The sequence below is a fragment of the Meriones unguiculatus genome, chromosome 1 (genome assembly GCF_030254825.1).
Source record: "Meriones unguiculatus strain TT.TT164.6M chromosome 1, Bangor_MerUng_6.1, whole genome shotgun sequence".
NCBI classification, from domain to species: Eukaryota; Metazoa; Chordata; class Mammalia; order Rodentia; family Muridae; genus Meriones; species Meriones unguiculatus.
This window is the reverse complement of record NC_083349.1, coordinates 117,173,483-117,197,325: the sequence shown is the minus strand read 5'-3', so window position 1 is coordinate 117,197,325 and position 23,843 is coordinate 117,173,483. Positions and strand designations below refer to the sequence as shown.

General features: G+C 44.5%; 1 protein-coding gene across 2 annotated transcripts in view; it reads left to right on the top strand.

Moving 5' to 3' along the window:
* The window catches only part of Vsnl1 (visinin like 1), a 108,363-nt gene that overhangs the window by 33,679 nt on the left and 50,841 nt on the right, over positions 1–23,843 (top strand). Inside the window, exon 2 of one of the 2 annotated variants that reach the window (XM_021642309.2) lies at positions 14,959–15,125. In XM_021642309.2, coding sequence (XP_021497984.1) covers positions 14,964–15,125 — 162 coding nt within the window. In that variant the 5' untranslated portion in view covers positions 14,959–14,963. Of the gene's footprint in view, positions 1–14,953; positions 15,126–23,843 lie in introns of those variants that run through there. The other variant, XM_060365934.1, reaches the window with a different exon arrangement.

The window sequence follows — 23,843 nt, the reverse complement described above, 5'->3', positions numbered from 1 at the left end:
ACTTTAAGAAATAAGTCATGCTTCTCCCAGTTTGTTTACTATTTGTGTTTACTCTTTTGATTTATCCATTTGCGTTCTAGTCATTCATTTTTTCTGACTTTGGTGGTTTTCTTAATTTGCATATGATTTACATATAAACATGTAAATACAAAGCTGTGAATGTTTTCTCTATGTTTTCGATTTCTAATACTTTCTCTTGACTTACTTTCATATTAAAATTTAATTCTATAACTTGTAACATTTTTATTCCAAATGTTAGTGATTTTTAAATATAGAGCATATAGTGTGTGGTTAATTTACTTTTTTTTCCAACAAATTTGCTCTCAAGGGATGATGAGGTCACTTACAGAATGTGCTTCCTTTCCCCCTCATTCTGAAAAGCTTCCTTGATCTTATATTAAGTGATTATGCATAGCTGCATCTATTTCTAGCCTCTCCATCCTGTTATGCTGATCTATATGGCTATTTTTGTGCCAGTAAGTCCTGCATTTATTCAGAGGAGCTCATATTTCCTCTGCAGACTCTTTGCCCTTTGAATTTCTGCTTTTGTATTTTAGCATGCAAACCCCATCCCTTCTACTGAAAATTGGAAGCAGGCCATGAAGAGGTAAGGGTCTGAGTCTCTGCATGTCTTTGAAGCGATTTCACATCGAGAGACAGGAAGAAAGGCTAGCTCCTAGGCAAAAAGAGGCATGAGGTGTTATGCTTCAGTAGTAGCTTCAATTCTAGAAAGTACTGTCTTGTTTCTTGTCTCCTTTAATTGGTAACAGTGTGTGCTGCTACCTGATGGATTCAGGCTCCAGGGCTTCCATTTTGTTGCTATGTGACCTTGCATGAGTAAACTAGCCCTGAAGAAAGACATGGTAGTATCTGTAGCCGGGCTTTTGGCTACTTTATTAGGTTCTTTTTCTTACTTTCCTATACAACCCCTATCCCATCCAACCCCTCAACACGAGGTAGGAGAGAAAGAAGGGTAGAAGGGAAGGAATGTTTTGATCTCTTTAAGCTACTTCCTGTTGATTAGAGGTGTTGAGTTCCTTGGGGTTGACAATCTTCTTTGTCAGGATATCTCCAACCAGCAATCCAGAAAACAGCAATCAGCAGCCAGCAAAAGCAGCAGCAGGGACAGCAGCAGGAGGACTAACAGCCTCCACAGGCCCTCTCGGTCCTCCCATATTCATACCTTCTCAAGAATTCCCAGAATTCCAATGATAAACTGTCTTCAGCTGGCAAAATCATGCCCCTTTCAGGGGACAAGGCAAATCATAATTAGCTGCTTTTGACAGTCTTAAGCAGCCCCATCTCCCACATCTGGGATTAAAACAAAAACATATCCACATAAAACAATTGGGTTTTAAAAAACCCAAAAGAAACCAAAATTTTCACTACAAGTATCTACTTCAACCTGTTAGAAAGGGGACCAAGAGATAGCTCAGTTGATAGAGCCTGACTTTAGATCCCCAGAATCCACATAAACAGCCAGGCATGGTTCATCTACCCAGAGTCCCAGAGCTGAGGCAGCAAAAACAGGAGGATCTTTGAGGCCCACAGGCGAGCCAGCCTAGCAGAACTGCTGAGCTCCAGCTAAATGTGAGAGTCTTTCTCAAACAATAAGGCAGAGAGTGATTAAAGAAGACAACTAACTTCATCCTCTGGCCACTGCAAATGCACATGCAAACATATACCTGCTGCCTTAGTTAGAGTTGCTGTTGTTGTGATAAAACAGCATGACCAAAGAAGGCTAGGGAGGAAAGGGTCTCTTTAGCTTACACTTCCCTATCATCATGGAAGGAAGCCAAGACAGGGACCCAAATAGGGCAGGAACCTGGAGGCAGGAGCTGATGCAGAGGCCATGGAGGAGAGCTGCTTACTGGCTTGCTCCTCATGGCTTGCTCAGTCTGCTTTCTTATAGAACCCAGAACCACCAGCCCAAGAATGGTACCACTCACAATAGGATGCCCCCACTCACACTCAGGCACATATCGACTGCTAATTAAGAAAATGCCATACAGGCTTGCTTTATAGCCTGATTTTTATTGGAGTCATTTTCTTAATTGGGATTCCCTTCTCTCAGATGACTCTGGCTTGTGTGGAGCTGACATAAAACTAGACAGAATTCCTTCCCATAGACACATGAACACACAAACATGCAAATATACCTATGCCACATACACATGTTATTGAGAAAACGATCATGAGAACACAGTGAGTACCCAACATTATAAACTGCTGTCATTACCACTAATGCATCAGGGGTATAGATTTAGTGTTTCATTCTGCAGTTCAAAGTAGTTATTTATATGCACAACTTAATGCTGAATGATGATGAGAAAGACTCGATAGTTTTCCCCAAGGCACTGGCTAACAGTTGTGCCTTCTCAGTGTAACATGAGGCCTCGTCTGTGAAGAGCACACCACGCAGCAGAATAATGCAGACAGAGATAACCAGTCCCTGGATTCAGAAGTGGTTACACAGGGCAAAACCTCACATTCTAAGATAAGCACCTGCAAGATGCAAAGACACTCTGTGGTTATCTTGAGCTCCCGAGTGGTTTCAACATGGGAGGACATTAGGTCAATGAGAAAACAACACAACAACAACAACAACAACAAACTTTTATCTTAATCTGCAAAACTAAGTATTGCTCAACATTCTGCTCCAAGTGACGGCGACATGGGCCCAGAAGCATTTGTCATCCCCACAGGGTACCAAAGGAAGCGACATTTCATCTCCTTCAACACCTGTTACCTGTGCTCCCAGAAGGCCCAAGGCTGTGAGGGAGGGTGCCATATTAGCAGCCTGCACAAAGACTGCCAAGTCAAACACAACCGGAAGGTCTAATTTTAGTCCTCCTAGCCTTGGCATTGTCCCTTTCGGCTGAGATATTTTTCATGTGCCATAATGAAGTGCTTTGTTCCAGCCTTGCTGGCTACTTCACAAAGGCTCATCAAGGACAAGGTGAGCTTAATTCAGAGCTGGCCACACATCAGAGAGGGGCAGCACCCCTCTGACAACCTTTGGGAAGTATGTCTTTATAGCCATCTCCTGAAGCTCAAAGAGGGGGCATTTGGGCGTGTCTCTTCTTCCATATGGCATCCCTTTTTTTGGCTTCCTTTCTGAACCCTGTATTGGCTGCTCAGCAACAGGTGTCTTACTCCATCGTACTAGGGATTTGAAAATCACTCCCTTTCTTTGTCCTTGCTTAAAAATGTTTATTTTTCCTATATATTTCATGTATCATGGAAAATATTCCCAGTTAGTCACTAGAAACAGTTGTCCCATTTATAAATGGCATTCACAGATGGTTTCTTACAATGACCTGGCTCATTAGGAAAGGCAAAATTTTGGGGGATATATATATATATATATATTAAACATGAGGAAGCTGAAGTTCAGTGAGGACCCAGGCTTTTACAAGAGTCACTCGAAATAAAAAGCTGTCAGTGACAGAACTCTGTAGTGGTTAGGGTTTTGTCAATTGGACACAGGCTAAGATCTGGGAAAAAGGAACTTCAGCCGAGGAATTGCCTCCACCAGACTGGCCTGTAGGAAAGTCTGAAGGGGCATTTTCTTTATTAATGTTCGATGTGAGAGGACTTAGCCAGTTGTGGGTTGTACCCAGGACTGATGGTCCTGGGTGCTATAAGGAAGCAGGCTGAGCAAACCAGTAAGCAGCTGTTCTCCATGGCCTCTTCTTCAGTATCTGCCTCCAGGTTCCTTCTTGAGTTCCTTCCCTGACTTCCCTTCATGATGGACTGCAATACGGAATGGTCAGCCAAATAAATCACCAGCCCTTTCCTCCCCATGTTTAGTTTCAGTCATTGTTGCAGTACAGCTTCAAAGAAGCAAACTAAGATACTAAAACTTGGCCCTGGTGCTTCAGAGACAAGTGATCCCCACAAAGCAATCAAATCACAGACGATCCACACACAGAATTTAGTTGGACTCCAGAAAAACCATCCTTAGAGCAGTGGTTCTCAACCTTCCTAATGCTGTGACCCTTTAATACAGCTCCTCATGCTGTGGTGACCCTCACCCATAAAATTATTTTCACTGTTACTTCATTGCTGTGATTTTGCTACTGTTCTGAATCATATGTAAGCGTCTGATACACAACCTCTGTGAAAGGGTAATTCGACCCCAAAGGGGTCATGACTCACAGGTTGGGAACAGCTGCCTTAGAGAATCTGCAGGTTTTGACACCAACAGTTGCAGGTTGAGTTCCCCCAAATAGTGGTTTTCACTTTCCAATAAATCATCATTTCATGTTCCCTGGAACAAGGACAGCTAAATGTCATCCCGGAGAAGTTGCAGGTTCTAGAGCCTTCTTGGTCCTTTCATTTGTCCTCAGGACAAACGTTTTTTCAGCACATTAGCAGGCAACCCTAGACCCAGCCTTAGGCATCCAGACGTGGCCTCTCCTGCCTTTGGATTTTCTGTCTTAGAATGCCAATTCTACGAACAACATCTGACGGTACTTCAGCTTTTACTGGTGGCATTTATCACCTCTTTCCTCACCTACATCTTGCAATCATGCAAAACTTTAAACATGGTGCTAATACACCAGCCTGATAGAAATGTTAGTCTAAGATGACAAAGCAAAGCCTCAGAGAGGTGATTACCCTGGCAGTCCCTGACGCAGTCAGGCACACCCAGATTCCGACATGGTTTCTCCCTATCGCAGCTTCTCTGGGGTGCTGAGAAGCTTGCTTGGGTTCTCTTAACTATCACCCTATTCATTTCACTCAACTGACTGAGGGAGTCAGAACTCAACGTCTGTGCTGCCAATGAAACCTGAAGTAATGTGAATTTTTTAAAAAATGACAAGTGCTGAGGGAGAGCAACAGAGCAGTCATTACCCCAAGATGGCCAAAACTGCTGTTGGTTTGATGAAACTGAAATGGTATGTTTTTTTTTTCTTTTTTGAATATTAATGTTATCCTGTTATTTGCAGGAAAGACCAAAATACCAGCATCGTATGGCCAACAGTTTCAGCCACAGTGAAGATTTTAATGTAAATTAGAGAGTGCCCAAACTCCCTGTGCACGGAAGCTATGCAAGTGTGGACATAAAGTAAAGCAAAGGTGACACTGCACATGCTGCTTCATGACCTGCTTCCCCAGCTCACTAGGTTGTTGTGATGTCTTCTCCCTTCTGATCTTTCTTTGGAGGTCACCAGACACACACTTAATGTTAATCTTGATCCTATGGATCATGACATGCTCTCATCAGCCTGGGTTTCATCCTCAGCTCTGCATAAGCTAGAGGTGGTGTTACATGCCTGAAATATTGGCACCTAGGAGATAGATGCAGGAGGATTTATAGTTCAAGGTTATCCTCAGTCACATAGCAAGTTCAAAACCAGCTTGGGCTACATAATAACCTGTCTCAAAAACAAATAGGAAAGAAAGAAGGAAGGAGAGAGAGAGGGAGAGAGAAAGGCTGATGGATTTATTGATTTCAGCATCACATTTCTTCCCACTAGAACATTTTAGTTACAGAAAGTCTTCTTCATATGAAAATTTGAAAATTATCTGTATTTAAGATCCAGACAGCCAGTCATACTGGCTTATGCCTGTAACCTCAAGCACTTAGTTACTTGAAGCAGAAGGATCACCCACAAATTCAAGGGCAACCTAGCCTACAGAAGGCAGGGTTACAGAGCCAAACAGATGGCTCAGATGTAAAGATATTTGTCACCAAGCTTTACAAATAAATTTGTCCCAAGAACCCAACTTAGGAACACACACACACACACACACACACACACACACACACACGCACACGCACATGCACATGCAAAAGAAAACAAAAACAAACAAATGACCACACTACATGAATTAATATATATTTTTAGAAGTGCTGTCACGATGACATCTCAAAAGCATGGTGAGTTCAGCATCTCTCAAAAGGGAATGTACAGTGGCTTGAGATTTGGAACACGAGAGGGTTGAGATGCAGCTATTCTACCAGCATGTGAACATGTCACTGGCCCCTCCCATAGGACCAAGGCTTACTTGAGAAGCAACCTCTGAGGATGCAGCCTCGGTGCTCAAGGCCCAACACCATGACAAGGATGTGCTGGTAACAGGGGACAGTCCTGGTCTACTTCTCTCTCAGCAGCTCCCTGCTGCTCTGAGATAAGGGCCATGGTCCCACCCCACTGGGTCTTGGCAGCACAGCCCAGAACACAATCTGTTGGCCAGAAGGCTGTGATTAATAAAAGCGGTTCCTCTGTTACCTCACAGAACCAAGCGAAGCTCTGACAATGCCAAAGACAGCCAAATTCCTTTCATAGAAGCCATTCCTCAGAAATGCATAGAATGCTTGGGTGCACAAGGAAATGAAAATAAGGTGCAGGTTGCAGGAAAGTGGGTGGCTGCTTGAGTCAGTCCCAGAGGAAAGGTCACCAGCTATTAATCAACTCGCACGTCTGCTCAGTGGCTGAGCCAAAGCTGGATGGAAATCTCAGTTGTTCAGCAATTGACACTCTGCCTGGGCTGTGGAATCCTCAAGTGACTTTCCTCTGCCCAATTATATATAAAATACTTTTATTTGAAGGAAGCTGAATGCATTCGTTATATCCATGTCACTGCCTTGGTTTCATTTTTATTGGTGTTACAAATATCCTAACAAAAAGCAAGTTAAGGAGGACAGGGTTCATTTGACTTGTGATTCTGGGTTATAGCCCATTGTTTCAGGGAAGTTGAGACAGGAATGTAAATTTTCACATCCACAGGCAAGATCAGAGAGAAAACAAACATGTATATTCTTGCTTAGTGGTTTGCTCTGAGCTAGCCTCCTCTCATACTGTTCAGAAGCCCTTGCCTAGGGAATGGTGCCACCCACAGTGGGCTGGATCCTCCCACATAATTTAACAATCAAGACAACACCACACACGCGCGAACACACACACACACACACACACACACACACACACACACACGCCAGCCCTGATCTAGAAAGATCCTTATTGAGATCTTTTTTCCCAGATTAGGTAGGTTATGGCAAGATAGAAACTCATCAGAACATTTACTGTCACAGAAAACCTGACAGAAGCAGTTTAAATAGAGGAAGGCTATATTTTGGCTCCTAGCTCAGAGGTTGTGACTAGTCCATCATGGTAAGGAAGGCAGGGTGAGTGGAGCGGGTGTAGATCCATGGTGGCAGGAGTCTATGGAACGAATGGCTACAGATGAGCAGAGAAGGAGGCAGTTTGGACAAGAACTGTAACAACTTCAACACTTGCTCCCAGCAACTTGTCTCTGCTATCCAAGCCATGGTTCCCAAGAATCCGTCACCTAGCAAAACAGTGCCATCAGTGGGAGGCCAAGTGTTCAAACATATTAACCTCTGCGGGACACTGTATATCCGAGCCATGATGCAGAGTCAGCAGAGAGAGCTTAGAAATCCTCGGCCCCTAGATTTTTGTACTTTCGCTCATGCAAACCTGGCAAGGCCATCTAGAGTGGCTCCTGCACGTCTCTTCTACAAAATCCTGGAGCATCCAATTCTCCATGTTCTAGATCAGCCTGGTTCCTGGGCTCGTGGTGGAGTTAATAACAGGTATTGTATTGCAACACACTCTTCTTGGAAAGAACTGAATTCGTCATCTCATTTATCCCTATGACAGCCCCACGAGGAAATATCACCATTTTTATTTAAGAAAGGAGAATTCCCAGACCCCATTGACCAAAGTAACTCATCAAAAGACACCTACTTGTGTTTATCAGAAGCTTCATTCTAGTCCCCAGCACACCCACCCCTCTTGTTTCCTGCCCTTCCCATACTCAGTCCAGTTGAATATGAGGGAGACATTGTGCCTGATAGACAGGAAGGAAAATCAACAAAATTGGTCGAGAAATGAGAGGAAACATTTCCAAAGTTATGGACAAACACTGAAGAATCAAGTATGGCTTTGGTCTGAGTCATACTTCTCAGATCATTGTCAAACATTCACTGTCTTAAAAACACTGGACGAAGATGGCACAGTAGTAGCTGATCTGTAAATTATGGCCCTTTGAAGAGACCTCATGAGTTCTCCTGGAATATCCAGTAAGTCCACTGGCAGCTCCCAGCCTGGAGTCGGGGGTAGGTCATCCCTCCAAAGCCCCAGAGCCACTTCTGAACCTGTCTGTGTCCTCTATAACGATGTCTCAGACAGGAACTTAGCAGAGAATAGGTGAGGCAGGGAGGCTTCACCTTCATACCCTGAACACTTGTACACTTTCTAATTCTGGAGGGGGCCTGCGGCCCACCTCAGTGCCCCAGGATCAAAGGACGGGCACAGCAGCAGTGTACAAGCCTCTTGCTGAGGGCACCACTGGGCTCCTTTACTAACTCCCTATGTTCTCTGGCATAAGTGCCCTGACCTCCCCAGATCTTCAGCTAGAAAACAAGGCAGTTGGATGATTGATCCCTGGGGCCCACTTCCACTTTCACCTTCATGTATTCATTACACTTTCCTGAACAGATCTCTTGTCGCTTGCCCTAATAGCACCACTGTTACTTCCATCAAAGTATTTTTTTTCCTCATTTATTATAGATCAAATATGTGCTTTTGCTTTTTATCTTAAGTCCCTAAGGATGAAGCCTGAGTCCCACCGCCTATTTCAAGCTTGTGGGCCAGAACCTCAGCTGCAGTCCCACGAGGTTTGAGTCTGAGGCGATGGCATCAGAGAACACTGTGAGAAAGGACTTCTCTTCCCCGAAACTTCTGGGGTTCCCAGACAGCACTGACATGCCAGGCTGCCATCAACACCCTGGCTATCCCCTGAGACATACTGCTTATGAGTACTTGGCTCTTGGAAGAAGGAGGGAAAAAAATGGAGTAGAAATGATAAGATCTCAAGTAGTCGCCTTTATTCAAAAGGAAACCACTTTACAGTGTTCTGGGTAACTGCGGTTCTTAGTTCTCAACAGTCTTTAGAAAGGAGCAACCCAGCATCATTTGTTTACAGGACCCTAGGGAAATGGCAGCGTGGGGCGTTTGAACCTCTTTGCACAGAGATAAACATGCTTGGCTGTTACAGCCTTTGAGCCTTTGGCTCAGGGACAACATACTGCAAGGGTCAGGGGTGGGACACCAGCTGGCTCAGTGTCCCAGGCTTCTCATCACAGTTCAGCCACCAGCTGCCTCTGTGATCTGAGAGAATCTCTCACTCTCCCGAGTGTCCAATCCTCTAGTCTAAAACCAGAGGGCTTGGATCAGAAGTGCCTAGAGGCAGCTCTCTCAGGCTTCCATCTACCCTAAGTTTGTGGTTTCTGAATTCTTTTTGTGCCAGTCCCCAGTACAAAAATCTAGAGCCTCTATCAGGGATACCAGGAGGAAGAGTGAGGATTCAGAGAGAACTTGGATTACCCGTGTGCTGCCCCGGATGCTTTCATCCCTTCATGGCACGCAGTGGTAAGCCACACTTGACTTACTATACTCATCTGGCTTACAAGCACAGGCTTCCCTCTAAAAAGAAAGAGTCCCACAAAGGTAACCAGGGGTGATTCATGTGTTCTGGCAGGCCTAGGGGAGTTTTCAGCTGGGAACTGGTGACAGATAAAGTCGAGTAACTGACGGATTCTATCTCCTTGTCTGTCCTCTGTTACTACAGTTTTCTGCCATGAACATCTTTTCATCACGCTTTGCATTTAAGATCTATGAATGCCTTGTGAGCTCTACAAGGGTGGGACTGATTTTTCCATTTATATCCCACCATACCCAGCACAAACCCTTTCCCACAGAATTTGCTTAGGAATTCCTGCCAAACTGAGTTGCTCTGGGGGTTTTTCTGACTGCTTCTGTTTGTAATAGCCAGGAAACTGATATGAAATACAAGGAGGGTGGAGTATGGGAAGTCAGACATTATGTCACAGAGAAGGCAGGAATGAACAGGACCTTGCAGGAGCAGAAAAGTTTAGACAGGTGACAAGGAACAAAGGGCAATGGCAGCAAGTGACCGACGCGTGAGCAAGACCAGCTTCTTCCAGTTATCTCCGTGTACAGACAAGGAGCCAAGAGCCAGAGCTAAGAGCTAATTTGTCTGAGGTTGAACTGGTAATTTGACACTAGAACCAGCCTGGCTCCTGTCCAAGCCATCTTCCACCCTGGTGAGTGGTTCGTGCATTCCAGAGGTTTGAGGCCTGTGTCTCAAAGCCCTTCCTTCTGCAGGGCTGGGCTGCTGTCCAAGCCTGTTTCCCATTGTACTTAGGCTGCTGTGTGTCTGCACATGTGGGTTGGTTGCTCCATCTCAGCCACCCAGGCTTGACATAAAGATCTTATTAAGATCCTACCAGGCTGATTGCCAGATTACCTGGGAGGAGTTGGCTGTGTGGCTCTGTATGCCTAGTGGAACTCAAAAGGCCCTGGTGTGTAGTGGGAAGCTGCATATAACACACACACACAAATACACACACACAAGTATCCTAAAGAAGCTGTGGAGAAGAGATTTACATAGCTGCTTCCGGAGTATAGAAAAAGGTTTTCTCTCCTACAGGAGCTCCGTGGCTGTTCCCAGTGACCTTTTCTGTTTGTTCTGCTCTAGAATCTGCTGCTGGACAGGGTTGGATGTGGACAGAAAATAAACAACCACCAATTGAGATAGTTGAAACCTGCAGGCAGGAGAGGATGATGCCCTGTATCGATAAGCAAAGATGTATGAGAGGTCTGTGACCAGACCTTACTAAACCTCCCCTTGCTAACTGAGCTAGGGCAAACCACTTACTCCCTCTGGCCTTCAAAGCCCTAGCAATAAAAAGGGAATAATGATAATCTCCTTCTGACAACATTGTCGTGTGCCTGAACTCTGTTACCCAAAAGCCTCCTCTTCAATAAGATAGTGTGCATGTCCCTATTGCCTCTATGCCATTGGCAATTAAGTGATCTCGGCTTTTTATTCAAGGACTCCATCCTCCCTGAGTTCTTGTGCCCACTATAGACCTCAACCTGGTTCTGTTGTATCTAGTCTTGAGCTTCTCTCTCCTCGTCTCAGGCACCAAGAAGTTCGTTTGGTCTTGGGTGGGGCTGGGCTTTCCTTTATTGCCTGGAACACCAGCTTAAAAATAAAATATGGTTTCTGTCCCCTCCCTTCCTGGGTAACAAAAATGTTCAAGTGTTGACATATTCTCAGGTAAAAAGACAGAGCGGACATGTGCTGACACAAGCCAGTCTGAAGTCTGTGACTCATACTTAGAAAATGTATGCAGCCAACCAGACAACGGTGGAGCTAGGAGAGCCTCAAAGGTCGCTTGATTCAACTTGTTCTCTTTTTAAATGAAGAAACTGAGAGAGTGGGAAGATGAATTCCCCCAAGATCACGGAGTACACTGGAGACAGAGGCAGCATTCCTCTCCTCCCTGTATGTCATGGGAACTCTGCTTGGGAATATTATAAGTCTTGTCATTTTTACCCTTTCTGCTATACTGGCTCCATAATGAGAAAGATTATTTGGCTCATATCACTGTAGCCCACAATGAAAGGCCTATGAGTTGGAAGCATCAAGCTAAGCACATCCATTCATTTAAAACATAGCTACACACAATGAGTATATGAGCCACAAGGATACTGAGGTGAAAGACAGAGACTGTCCCTTTAAGGTATTCAAAATGAAAGGATGAAAACAGACAGGTAACCTGTCCTTAGCAGGGCAGGCTATTTTCCACACAGTTAAGCAAAACATTTCTGCCATCTGTGAAGTCCGTCAACTCTCTTCATCTCTTCATATAGAAATAATGAGACTGATTTTCCTCAGGAAATGTATATCAAATATGTGAGTCCTCCTTTCTACTCATTCCCTCAAAATGTGTTTGTGGAGCATGTAATAGAAATTGCCAAGGATGTAAAGATGGTAAAACACACACAAGCACACCATAGTTCTCTGTGTGTCTCTCTGTGTCTGTCTGTCTATCTCTCTCCCTCAAAAAGAAAGAAAGAAAGAAAGGAAGGAAGAAAGAAAGAAAGAAAGAAAGAAAGAAAGAAAAGAAAAGAAAAGAAAAAAGAAAAAAGAAAAAAGGAATTTAATCCATTAGGAAAATAAATAGCATGGAAACTTTACCAAGAAGGGAAAGACCTAGGTTGGAGGATCACTCCACCATGAAGGTCTCACAGAAGAGGTAAGCTGGGAGCTGAGGTCAATTAAAAGAGAAGGAAGGACTTAGATTAGAAGACAAGGGGGTGGGGGGACACTGTTCTAGGTAACTTGGAAGTCTGTGCAGCGTGAAAGCTCCAAAGCATGTATCCACTCTTTATTGTTAGCATACAGAGTGAAAAGACAGACTGGAAGAAAGGGGTGCTTCGTAGCAAGCCACAGGGCATGTGCTGTGCTCAGGAGATGGGCTGTGTGATGGAGAACAGGGGGTGATGCTGAGGTGTAATGGGGCAGATCCAGTGGTAAAGCTGGTGGCTTGAAACTTCATTCACCCAGCTGTGCACGTGCAAGGTTAGGATAGGATCTAAGGAGTGATGAAGAACTAGTGCCTGGTGAGGCCTGGGCTGGTGCGGGGCACAGCAATACTGTCACTAGAGCAGGCCGTGACAAGACTTTGTGCACAATCCACCTACTCTGGGAACACCTGAGCAATAGCATTGACTGTGACTGTAACCAAAAGGCATGAAGTTATGCACTTGGGTCTCCAGAATTATGACTCAGAGCCCTAACAATGGCCCTTGTATATGAGAAAGAGACAGTCATCCTTTGCCAGCCAGTGGGAACAGCTTAAGGCCTCACAAATGATCCATGGAGATCCAGATTCTTTTAAACCAACACACCGTTGAATTTCTAAAGGTATTTGGGATGTGGGTTTTTCATAACTTTTAACCTATTTCTAATGATTAATTCATACATATCCACGAAGTGTGTGCTTTCAGTAAATCTTTCACAAGTCAGCCAGTCCAACAACTTGACACATCTCCTCATGAACGCCCAGCTCTGCCTTTCCTTAGGTATGTGACCTTATGGAAGTTACCCCAGTGTTCTGAGTCTCAGGGAGCCATCCTGGTCCTTGCCAAAGTGTGTGAAGTGCCCCATCTGGAGCCTTATCCAAACCAACATTCTATACTCAGTAATTGTTATTGTGAGGTGGGATTCTAATTAATAATGAAGGTTGCTGCCTTTCTACCAAAAAGAACACAGTAACAGACTGAAAGCTTTGGCGATCCGTCTTTTGATTAAGAGGCTAACAGTGAATTACAGTTTCCTTACCCGGATTAATTAAATCTCACACCTGAGTACGCACTTGATTTCCGCATCCAGCTGTGGAATCCCACAGTAACTTATAATTAAGAGACAGTTGCTAATAAGAGACTTTGAAGTAAAATTCAGAGCAAGAGTATGTAGAGCGGCTCCACGACAGAGGGCAGAGTCTCTTTATCAAACACAGAGGCTTGGAAAATAACTGGCCATCCTAATGTGTCCTAAACTGCCCCACACTGCTGGGGTGGTGCCAAGGTGGATGCTTTCCTGGAAGTAGGGAGCTTGGTTTGGTTTCGTTATAGCGAAAGACCTGTTCAATGTCAGGCCAGGTTACAGTTGAAGGCTGTAGGATCTGCTTTAGAAGATTAAAATAATCACAACAGTAAAACATGAGATGACATTTTCCTCCTCAAGACCATTGCAAGTGTAGACCTTCTTAGAGTGCATGGAATAACTGGTCTACTTGAGTACATTCTTTAAAACCTAAGTCACTCAGCTAACTAAATCTTAAAGATACTATGAGCTGACCCCAGCGGTGCATGCCTGTAAGTAATCCCAACACTTGAGGAGGCAGAGGCAGGCAGATCTGAGTTCCAGGCCAGCCTGGTTTACAAAGTGAGTCCAGCACAGCCAAGGCTACACAGAAAAAAAAAAAAAAAAAAAAAAACAACAAAAAACTTGTCTCAAAAAAAAAACCTTTTTAACACTTTTCTTCTTCTGATGTGTTGTCAGACTTTCATAATTTTTTCACTCATTTTGTGGCTTGTTGACTTGTTGATTAACTATTTTATTATAAAAAACATTAGAAAGGACTTTCAATCTTCATTATCTTGAAAAATACAACTATTATAATTTCAAGTTATTCTTTTTAATCTTTGCTTATCTGCTTATTTCTCAATTAACCAACACAGTAAAGCTAGATTTTTACTATACCTGCTAATTTTTATGAAGCAATTGACAGAGGACAATAATTAATATATCTGTAATTAATGAACATAGTTACAAATCAAGGTGACAGTCCACAGATTCTGAACCTTATCTACCCCCCTACTCTGTGTTCTACTCTTGACCATGCAAACATACAATTCAAGTAGGGAGACATGACATTATGCACTGTTATTTTAACTCGGAATGATTAAAAATGACTGGATGAAACTTAGTCTATGCAAATTCACTAAGCAATCTTTAGGAAAAGTCAACCCCGGACACAAACTTGTAGAGAACACCCAGAGGTGAGAAGAGTAACAATTAATGTGACTAAAAATGGGCTGTTTTCATTTAAAAAAAAATATCCAGGACTTTGGAACTAGTCAAACTGATACACCCATGAGAGATGATCAGGTTCTCCAAGTCACTTCTGAAACATTCGGTTACAAGGCCCTCCCACGGTTCTTTTCCACATCTCTCCCAAATACCCCTGTAAACTAAATGCAGAATTGGACGCTTAGGAATCGAGTGCTAGCAAACTGTCACTCGCGGAAGGAGTAGGCAACAGACACCCATATACCTAACATGAACACCAAGAACAATGGCTGTCTGCTGTCCATGTGAGAGTCAATGCTGCCTTACAGGTCCATGATGACTGGGAGGACGAGCTGCACCGGCCCCAGCTTGTCCGGGGCGGGGGGAGGGGGGATGTCTGTTCCTGTCTGTTCTAGAATATTAAGGGTAAAGGATGCCGCCTCGGGGAGACTATGATCAGACAGGCACAAGTGAGTTCTGACCAAGAGACCCTCATAGCCACTGTGCTAACTGCATCGATGTGGTTTTCTGCAGGCAGAATGGGGAAACAGAATAGCAAACTGGCCCCGGAAGTCATGGAGGACCTGGTGAAGAGCACCGAGTTCAATGAGCATGAGCTCAAGCAGTGGTACAAGGGCTTCCTCAAGGACTGTCCAAGCGGGAGGCTGAACCTCGAGGAGTTCCAGCAGCTGTATGTGAAGGTACGAGATTCCAACCGCTTCTCAGTCCAAACGAGAACTAACTGGCGAGCTTCAACACTGGCGGCTTCCCATTCTAACCTTTAAAAGGCTGTTTTGATGTAAAGGGACATGCGTGTGTGTGTGTGTGTGTGTGTGTGTGTGTGTGTACGTTTCTAGAGATAAGTGAAGCAAGTTCTGAACAAGAAAAAGTAATGCTGAAATATTAGACGGTGAGGAGAATACCTGATGAAAGAACCATACAAATCTCAGAAAAGGTGTCTGCTGATCACACATGAAGAGACAGATATGTAGAAATACACATACTTTTTTTTCTCAGTTAAAGGGAAAGTACCTGTGAGCGATTTTCACCAGGAAATTCCCCTGTCTACAGGTAAGGACTTAGGGTCCCAACACAGCTCATTTAAAAGCACTCCGTGTTACATACATGGAATCATCACTGTCTGCCACATGAACTCAGTATTTTGTACTGCTTAGGAGCTACTCTTTCTCTGGACATGGGCTATCATTAAAGTACAATTTCTGCTGCAGTGGCATTGTTCTGGTTGGCCTGAGTTTGTGCATTACAGTGGTTCTGGCATAATCTAGGGCATTCCATCTTGTGGACACTTACATAATGTTACACTGGCGGAAGAGATGCAATTTTTTTTGTTTGTTTTAACCTTTTCTGACTGAAATACCAAGTAGAAAATGTCTCTTTTTATTATTTTATTATAACAAATGTCAGTGTGAGCTCTGCGAACTAGCCAGGTGCGGCGCATCCATGCGTGGGAGGTTTGTGTCACGCTTCGAGGGTCTTAAGCTCTGGGCTGAACGCTTCCCATGGCCTCGGCACCTCCCTCTTCTGAGTGCTCAAGGAGGGGCATATGGAAGACAGAGCATGCTCAGAGCTGCACCCAAACGCCCGTCCATGGGAACATGGAAGAACTCTGACATATTTCCACAATGAAATGTACAGCCGTCGAGATAGCTAAACTCCAGAAACGCTAAAACACAAGTCCAGAATCTCGGGGATTCTAAATTAGATAGAAATAAAATTAAGACGAGCTTTGTAGAACTGTAAGTGCATGCAATGGGGTAACAGAAGAAGAAAAGTTGAGGAGTAAGGAATGAAGAGAGGGGAGCAGCAAGGGAGGAGACGGGGACATGGCTGTGTGGTGAGTACAGGACGTGCTGAAATCTCAGCTATGTTTTAGGACGATGAGCTTGTGGTTGCTTGTTGAATTAAAAGCGAACCAGCTAGCAAACTATTAATAAACAGATATTTCACGGACTGCTGATTGCCAGGCACTCCAAATGATAGCTGATCAACTGAGCGCATGTAAGAACTGGGGGAGCACATAAAATATCGTATTATCAAGTGCATGTAGAAAGGAATGTGTGCTGTGCAGTGACTGTATGACCTGTTATACGATTGGCTCAGCTAGTGAAGGCATTTGCCACTCAGCTCAGCTACCTCAAGTTTCATCCCCAGAAACCACATGATGAAATGTTGGAAAGGGAACCAAGTCATACAAGCTGTCCTCTGCTCCACACATGTGCTATGGTGCACACACACACACACACACACACACACACTCACACACACATACACACACATTATTGCTGCTGGGATAAATATTCTGAATAAAGGGTTTATTTGGCCACACTTCCAAGTCACAGTGTATCACTGAGGGAAGTAGGACAGAAACTGAAGTTGAAACTATGGAGGAACACTGCCTACAGGCTTGCTCCCTCTGGCTCATGTTCAACCAACTTTCTTATATAGCCTGGGACTACTGGCCAGGAGTGGTACCACCCACCATGAGCTGAGCCATCCTGTATCAATCAACAATCAAGACCGTTCTCCACAGAGAGGCCCACAGGCCAACCCGATCTGCACATCTCTCCACTGGGACTCCCTCTCCCCAGATGACTCTTGGTATTTGTCTTACTCACATATACATATATGTCTGTGTGTGTGTACATAGTGTGATATATATATATATTATAAATTTAAGATCACACACCAATTTAAGATCACAATGGCATCCCTAAAAGTATCTAAGTAACTAGTCATTAGCATGTTGTATAGAAATTTCAGAATACACACCCATTATTTAGTTGGTATAGATCACTCCTGAGCAGAAGTAGAACTGATGTGCTTCCTAGGTCGTCCGGTGACTCCCTTCTACTCTCAGATTCATATTCTGCCATTTCCTCGTCTGGAGTTAGCCTGTGCTTGCAGACTTTCCACTGTCGGCATCAAGGAAAACAGAGACAAATGGGCTGTGTCAGAGTCACCTTCCTATCACTGAAGGTCGTGACTGAGAGTGTAGGGTGTCACATTCCTCGTTACTTGTCTAAAATCAAGGGTCTTTTTTCCTTGAAGAAGTAGGAAATTTCTCTGTGTCATCCATATGGCTGCAAAAGCCTCCGCCTCAAGCTCAGCTGTGGAAGCATTGCACACGCCTTGGTGTTTTATGACACACAGAAGGGCGTGGACCAGGATCACCTGCCAACGCCATTCTCACTCGCATCCCCACCCTCACCCCAAATCGTACCCAGTGGCTCTGCTTCGGGAAAATGAGGCAAGATTTTCTGAGCTTGGTGGATGCTCTAGGTAGCCACTAATCTCAGCCCCGGAACAGTGAGCCTTGAATATGGCCTCTGCTCTCGTGTCAAACAGGCAGAGAGCAGACAAAGTCCTCTCAGAGTCACCCAAGGACAGAGATCAAGGGAGAAGCACAGAAGAAATGTGCCGTGCACATAGACAAAGAGGAAGGCAGCTCTGATAGGTGAGAAGGGGAAAGCTGAGCGTTATGTAAGAGGCCCAGGAGGCACTTGATGAGAAATGACTTCCTTTAAGTACTTCAGAAGAGTGCCAGTGTTCACCAAGGCTAGACTCAATATCATGAAAACTGGGGCTTCCCAATAGTTCTCTGTGTGGTCAGGAGTAGGGCTGTCCTAGAACCCACTGACCAGCAAAAGCTACTACAGCTTCTGGTAAAACAAAGCTTACTGCAGCCTCTGACGGGACAAAGCCCACAGCAGCTTCTCATCTCTGTGCAGCCTCTATTGCTACCTCAGAATCACCATTCCAGAATCACCCCAGTTGCTCTTGAACTATGTTGAAGATTGAGACAGGAAACGCTCATCTACTAGGCCAGGAGCCATGACCCTCCTCATCACCCTCACAAGAAAAGCCTGTCTGAGTCCCAAATGTGAAGGAACATCCTCATTAAGTAAGCATTTAACCATGTGAAAGCAAGAGGTTTAGAAAATGAGGCAAATTTCCCAGCGTCATGACAGGCGAAGGCAAGATAGATGCTAAAGATCAGGGATGCTCAGTGCTGTGGGAAGTGGGGAGAGGTGAACTCCCGGAGCTCCTTGGCCAGGCAGCATAGCCAAATCTGCAAGATTTGGGTTCCGTGAGAAACAATGCCTGAGACAATAAGAGGAAGAGTAATTGAAATTGAAGAAGATACCTGATGTTGACCTCCAGGCTACACAGCACACACACTCATATGTATGCACATACACATGACCACGTTCATACTATATACACTATACGCACATATACATAAATAAACAAACATTAAGTACCTTGCAGCTCTAAGTAGGGCCTCTCAACGGGAGTCTGAAAGTATTGTGGACAGAATACAATGTGGGACAAATCTCAGAGGAAGACAGACTCACACCTCAGAAAGGGAAGGGAGTCCCTTTCTGAGTTAAGAGAAGTTACCTGGCCTCGGCTCTGGCCATCTCTGTGGGGATGTATATGGAGTACATGAGGGCATCTCACTATTTTTGCATGCATGCATGCATATGTGTGGGGTGCCCTGTATCTGAAACACACCCCCTTTCATCTGCTGAAGTGAGCTCTGTGGCACAGATCTAGACACGGCACCTCCTAGTTTGACACAGGTTTTATTCTTTAGAAATGCAGACCATAGTCACAACATTTCAGTTGTTGTAAACACAGTGGTGAGCAGGAACCTGCCACAGAGAAGCTTTGGGAAGTGTTTGCTGCTGGCTATGTAGTTCCTTCTTGGGAAGGCTGGTGGAGCAGACTTCCCCAGCCAACTTCAGGACAGGCCTCCTTACCCAGCAGGATCACCTGAGCTGATACAGAAGGCACAGATAACACGGTTCCAGAAGGATTGCCACTCATGCTTGGTGAGGGGACAAGAGTGGATAGAAGAGATGCTGATTTCAACGTGGGCTATCAACAGAAGATGGGTAACTAATGCAGTGACAGGTGAAACATTTTGCTCTTAACCTTAGAAAATGAAATATTTATTAGGTGATGTTTTTTTTTCCAAGCTCAGAACCTCTTATCACCTGCACTGTGTCCCCTATAAATTGGAACACTGACAATCTTATTCCCTAGTACACATGAATGTGGCTGTATTCAGGTGTAGGATCTTTAAAGAAATCACTAACTTAAAGGAAGGTAAATAGAGTGGACAGAACCCCACCTACTATGACTGATATCTTTATAGAAAAAGAGAATCTAGACACAGAGCATATGGAGAGAAGACCATGAAAAGACGATATAGACGTCACAGAGAGAGAGACCTCAGAAGAAATCAACCCTGTCAATGCCTTGTGGGGGATTTGTAGCCTCCAGAACCATACAGCCAACATATCTTTCTTGCTTAGTCCATTCAGTATTTGGTACTTCATTTTGGTGGCCTGAAAACATTAGTATAGTCCAGGTTCGTTCCTTAGCCATTGACAAAAGTAAAGCCTGAGCCTTCTGCAAATGATGAAAGGCCACCCTGTGGGGCCTGCCTGGCTCCCTACATGGCCAGGAATTTCTGTGTCTCTGGTCACAGAAGTTGTAGCAGATGCTATGTTCTCCTCCCTGCTCCCAGCACTGCTGCAGCTAGGCTGAAAAGAACTGTATTTTGTCAACAAGAACCAAGTACCTGATTTTCTGCCCATAGGAATTTCTACTTTCCAACAATCATTTGAATTGCCAAACCAAGATCACAGAATGAAGACAGTTTGCCATTTTAATCCATTTCCAGGAAAGACACTGCAATTTCAAAATAATCAGACTCTGGAGATGAGCAAGCATCCACCTCCTGGGGTCTTCTTCCTGGTTGGAATAAGGCTGTCCATAGCTTGCTTTGCTGCCATTATATCAAAACCAAGGAACACACCCTAGCAGAGTGTGGGAGCAGGTGAAGTCCTGAGTGAGTATGTGTTGTTGGCATGAGCAGCCATGTAAAGGACCCTACTCCCTCATACCCATGAGAAGGCAAGGCCTTACACTGGTCTGAAGACAGATATTGACAATGTGTGCCGGAAATATCAACCACAGCTTCCCTTTCTGGATGACTGCAGCCTGACACTGCTCCCCTACAGAGACCCATACTAAGATAAGCTAACTTGCCTCCTCCTTCAGCTGTATCTAATAGCATGTATATATAATAAATGCTCAGGGTTTATTATATGCACAAAGCTGCTCCTGCTTTGTCTCCATCAGAGCACACGGTCCCCCTGATTCCAGCTTTTCCATACGCATGTCTTTCATTTATTCATCCATCTGTCTCCCCAGTCAGGCCAATCCCATAGCCATGAAGATCATAGCAGCAGAGTGCTGCAAAGAGGCCTATGATATATATTTGAAGTTTCGCTTTCAAGATTATTGTCCTTGGGAGTCATTTGGGTTGTCTAAAGGTGTGTTACACAAGTAATACAGGATTAGTTAAAATAGCCTTGGCATTTAGAGACTAAACAGATATGCAATTGAATCTCAGCTGGGCTACATGTGCCAATTCTTTGTCTCTCTGGATCTGTTTCCTTACTTATAGGTGAAATAATAAGTCTTGTCTTGTCACCTCCCTTGGAGTCCCAAAGAAAAAGGAGGTGAACATTATTTCCAGCCCACTCTGAGCTGTGTTTGCATCATGAGCGATCCATTCCTTTATTCTCAGAGAACCAAGGTTGAAGGGGTTTTATCTGTACGGATGGCAGTACAGAAATGCACACAGAGGTGGACTCAAGGCTCTCTGAAGGGTCAACAGAGAAGCAAGCTTTAGTCAGTCATGTCATCACCAAGCATTCCAGAAGGGGTAGCAGGACCTCAGGTCACAGCCTAAGGCTGCGCCATTGGCATCTTCAACATGGATTCCCACACACTGAGCACTGTGACCTCCCAGGAACAAAGCCTTCCCCAGCAGCCAGGTGCTAAAGGGAATGGGGACTGGCATTCACTTCAAGTGTGTTTGTGTGTGTGTGTGTGTGCGTGTGTGTGAGAGAGAGTGAATGTGTGTGAGTGTGTGAAAGAAAGAAAATGTGAGTGTATATGTATGTGTGTATGTGTGTGAGAGAGTGTGTGCATGTGTGAGAGAGAAAGTGAGTATTGTGAAAGTGTATGTGTGCATGTGTGTGAGAGAGTGTGTATGAGTATGCGGTTGTGTGTGTATGTGTGTGACAGAAAGTGAATTGTGTATGTTTGAGATTATGTGTGATTGTGTGTGTCAGTGGGTGAGAGAAAGTGTATGTGTTAGATAGAAAGTGAGTGGGTGGATGTGAGTGTGTGTCAGTGTGAAGGAGTGTGTGTCAGAGAGAGAGAACATGAGTGTGTGTGCATGGGTGTGTGAGAGAGAAATTGAGTGTGTGTGAGTGTGAGCATGTGAGTGTGTGTCAGTGTGAGAGTGTGTGTGTTTATGTATATGTCAGGTGTCAGTATGTGAGTGTGTATGTGTGTGTGTGTGATGTGTTTATAGTCATTTCTTTCCACCTTTATGTGGGTTCAGGGGACCAACCTCAAGTCCTCAGGTTTACATGGCAAGGACCTTTCTTCACTAAGCCATCTCCAAGACCACAGACAGGTTTTTTTATTTTAATTTTAATTTTTATTAATTACAGTTTATTCACTTTGTATCCCCCCATAGCTCCCTCCCACCTCCCCTCCCAATCCTACCTTTCGTCCCCCTTCTCCACACATGCCTCTCCCCAAGTCCACTGATGGGGGAGGTCTTCCTCTCCTTCCTTCTGATCCTAGTCTGTCAGTTCTCATCAGGAGTGGCTGCATTGTCTTCCTCTGTGGCCTGATAAGTCTTCGCCCTCATGGGGATGTGATCAAAGAGCAGGCCAATCAGTTCATATCAAAGACAGTCCCTGTTCCCATTACTACGGAACCCACTTGGACAATGAACTGTCATGAGCTACCTCTGTGCAGGGGTTCCAGGCCATCTCCATGAGCTATCCTCGGCTGGACTAGTGGTCCTCCTTCTTGACTAGTTTCTTTAGGTGTACAAATTTTAAATCTGTGCCCCACCAAGCACTCAGTTGTCCTATTCCTTACACCCCTGCCCCAGAACAGAGGCTCAGGGGCTCACTTCCTGTAGCTTGTCACTTCCCAGAGGCAGCTAAGGAGCTGACTGTCCTTTGGCTCCAGCCCAGCGCTCCTGAGCCTTGGCTTATCCCACTGCACCAAGTTTACTTCTCAGCAGAGTGCTAGATGCTGGTGAGGCAAAGGATGACAGTGCCCTGGAGTCTAATTGGATCATCACTGATTCCACAGTTTGAATTTTAAATAAAATTTATTCACATATAGAAGGAGAACTCCTGCCAAATCGTTCTGTGTCCCTCCAAGTGGTCATTTCCCAAAGACCTTCTGTGATTTGGAGTTAGAAAACGTCCTCCCAGCTCTGCCATTTATGTGCAGCTTCGCTGCCCCGCTCACTCACTTATTCAGGGACAGTGTTCTTTGTACTTGTCATGGAATAAGTGCTGTGTAGATCCGCATTGTCTTCAGAAAGCTGCAAGCCTGGCAGAGCTGCGACGAAGGCTTATTTTCGCTTTGCAAAACCATCTTAATTTGCAGCAAAATATACTGGTGGGGTTCAGTAAAACTTCCCTAGGCCAGGCATGTCCAACCTGTAGCCCTCGGGCTCTGTGTGTGTACTGGAATAGCTACGAAAGAATTTGGCTCAACACAGTTGGAGACAACAACATCAAATACCAAGGTTGAAAGTCTGAACAACCCTATGGGCTAAAAGCATTGGAAAGCAAGGCTACTCCTGAAAATTCTAATAACAGAATTAACTTAGCACTGCCATGTATTAAGACAAAAGTAAATGTTGTAGGGCTGGGAAGATGGCTCAGTGGGTGTATGTGCTGGCTGCACAGTTGTGAGGGACTGACACAAAGACTCCAAGACCACATAAAAAGCAAGGCGCTTCTGCACACACGCCTGGAACGCTAGCATTGTAGAGCTTGCTGGCTGGCCTCCTTGATCCAAGTTTAGTAAGAGAGAGACCTGTGTCAAAGGAAAGCAGCAAGTAATAAAGAAGGACACCCAGCATCCTCCTTTGGCCTCCAACTATGTCCCCCATTAACAAGAGACACACCCAGACACCCATATGCAAACACCACCCATCCACATCCTACGTGCAGGCACGCATTTATAAAACAGCAAATAAAGTTACTGAATTTGAAGAATTTGGTAATAAGTTTGTTTTAGCAAAATAGCAAATACATTCTAGTTAATAATACACTCAGAAAGTATCCTATACTTCTCTACACAGATTTAGAATTCTATTTTCAACTTTTGCTCTTGTGCTCTGAGAGTCTACCATCTGCGGCGCAAGGCATTCTTTCTGGAAGTTGCACATAACATATAATAAATGCAGGGTTGTAGGTATAAGCCTTTGTGTTACCAAACTGGTCTTGTCTGATTGCTGCCTAACTTTGGACAAGTGCCTTTTTCTACTTATAGGC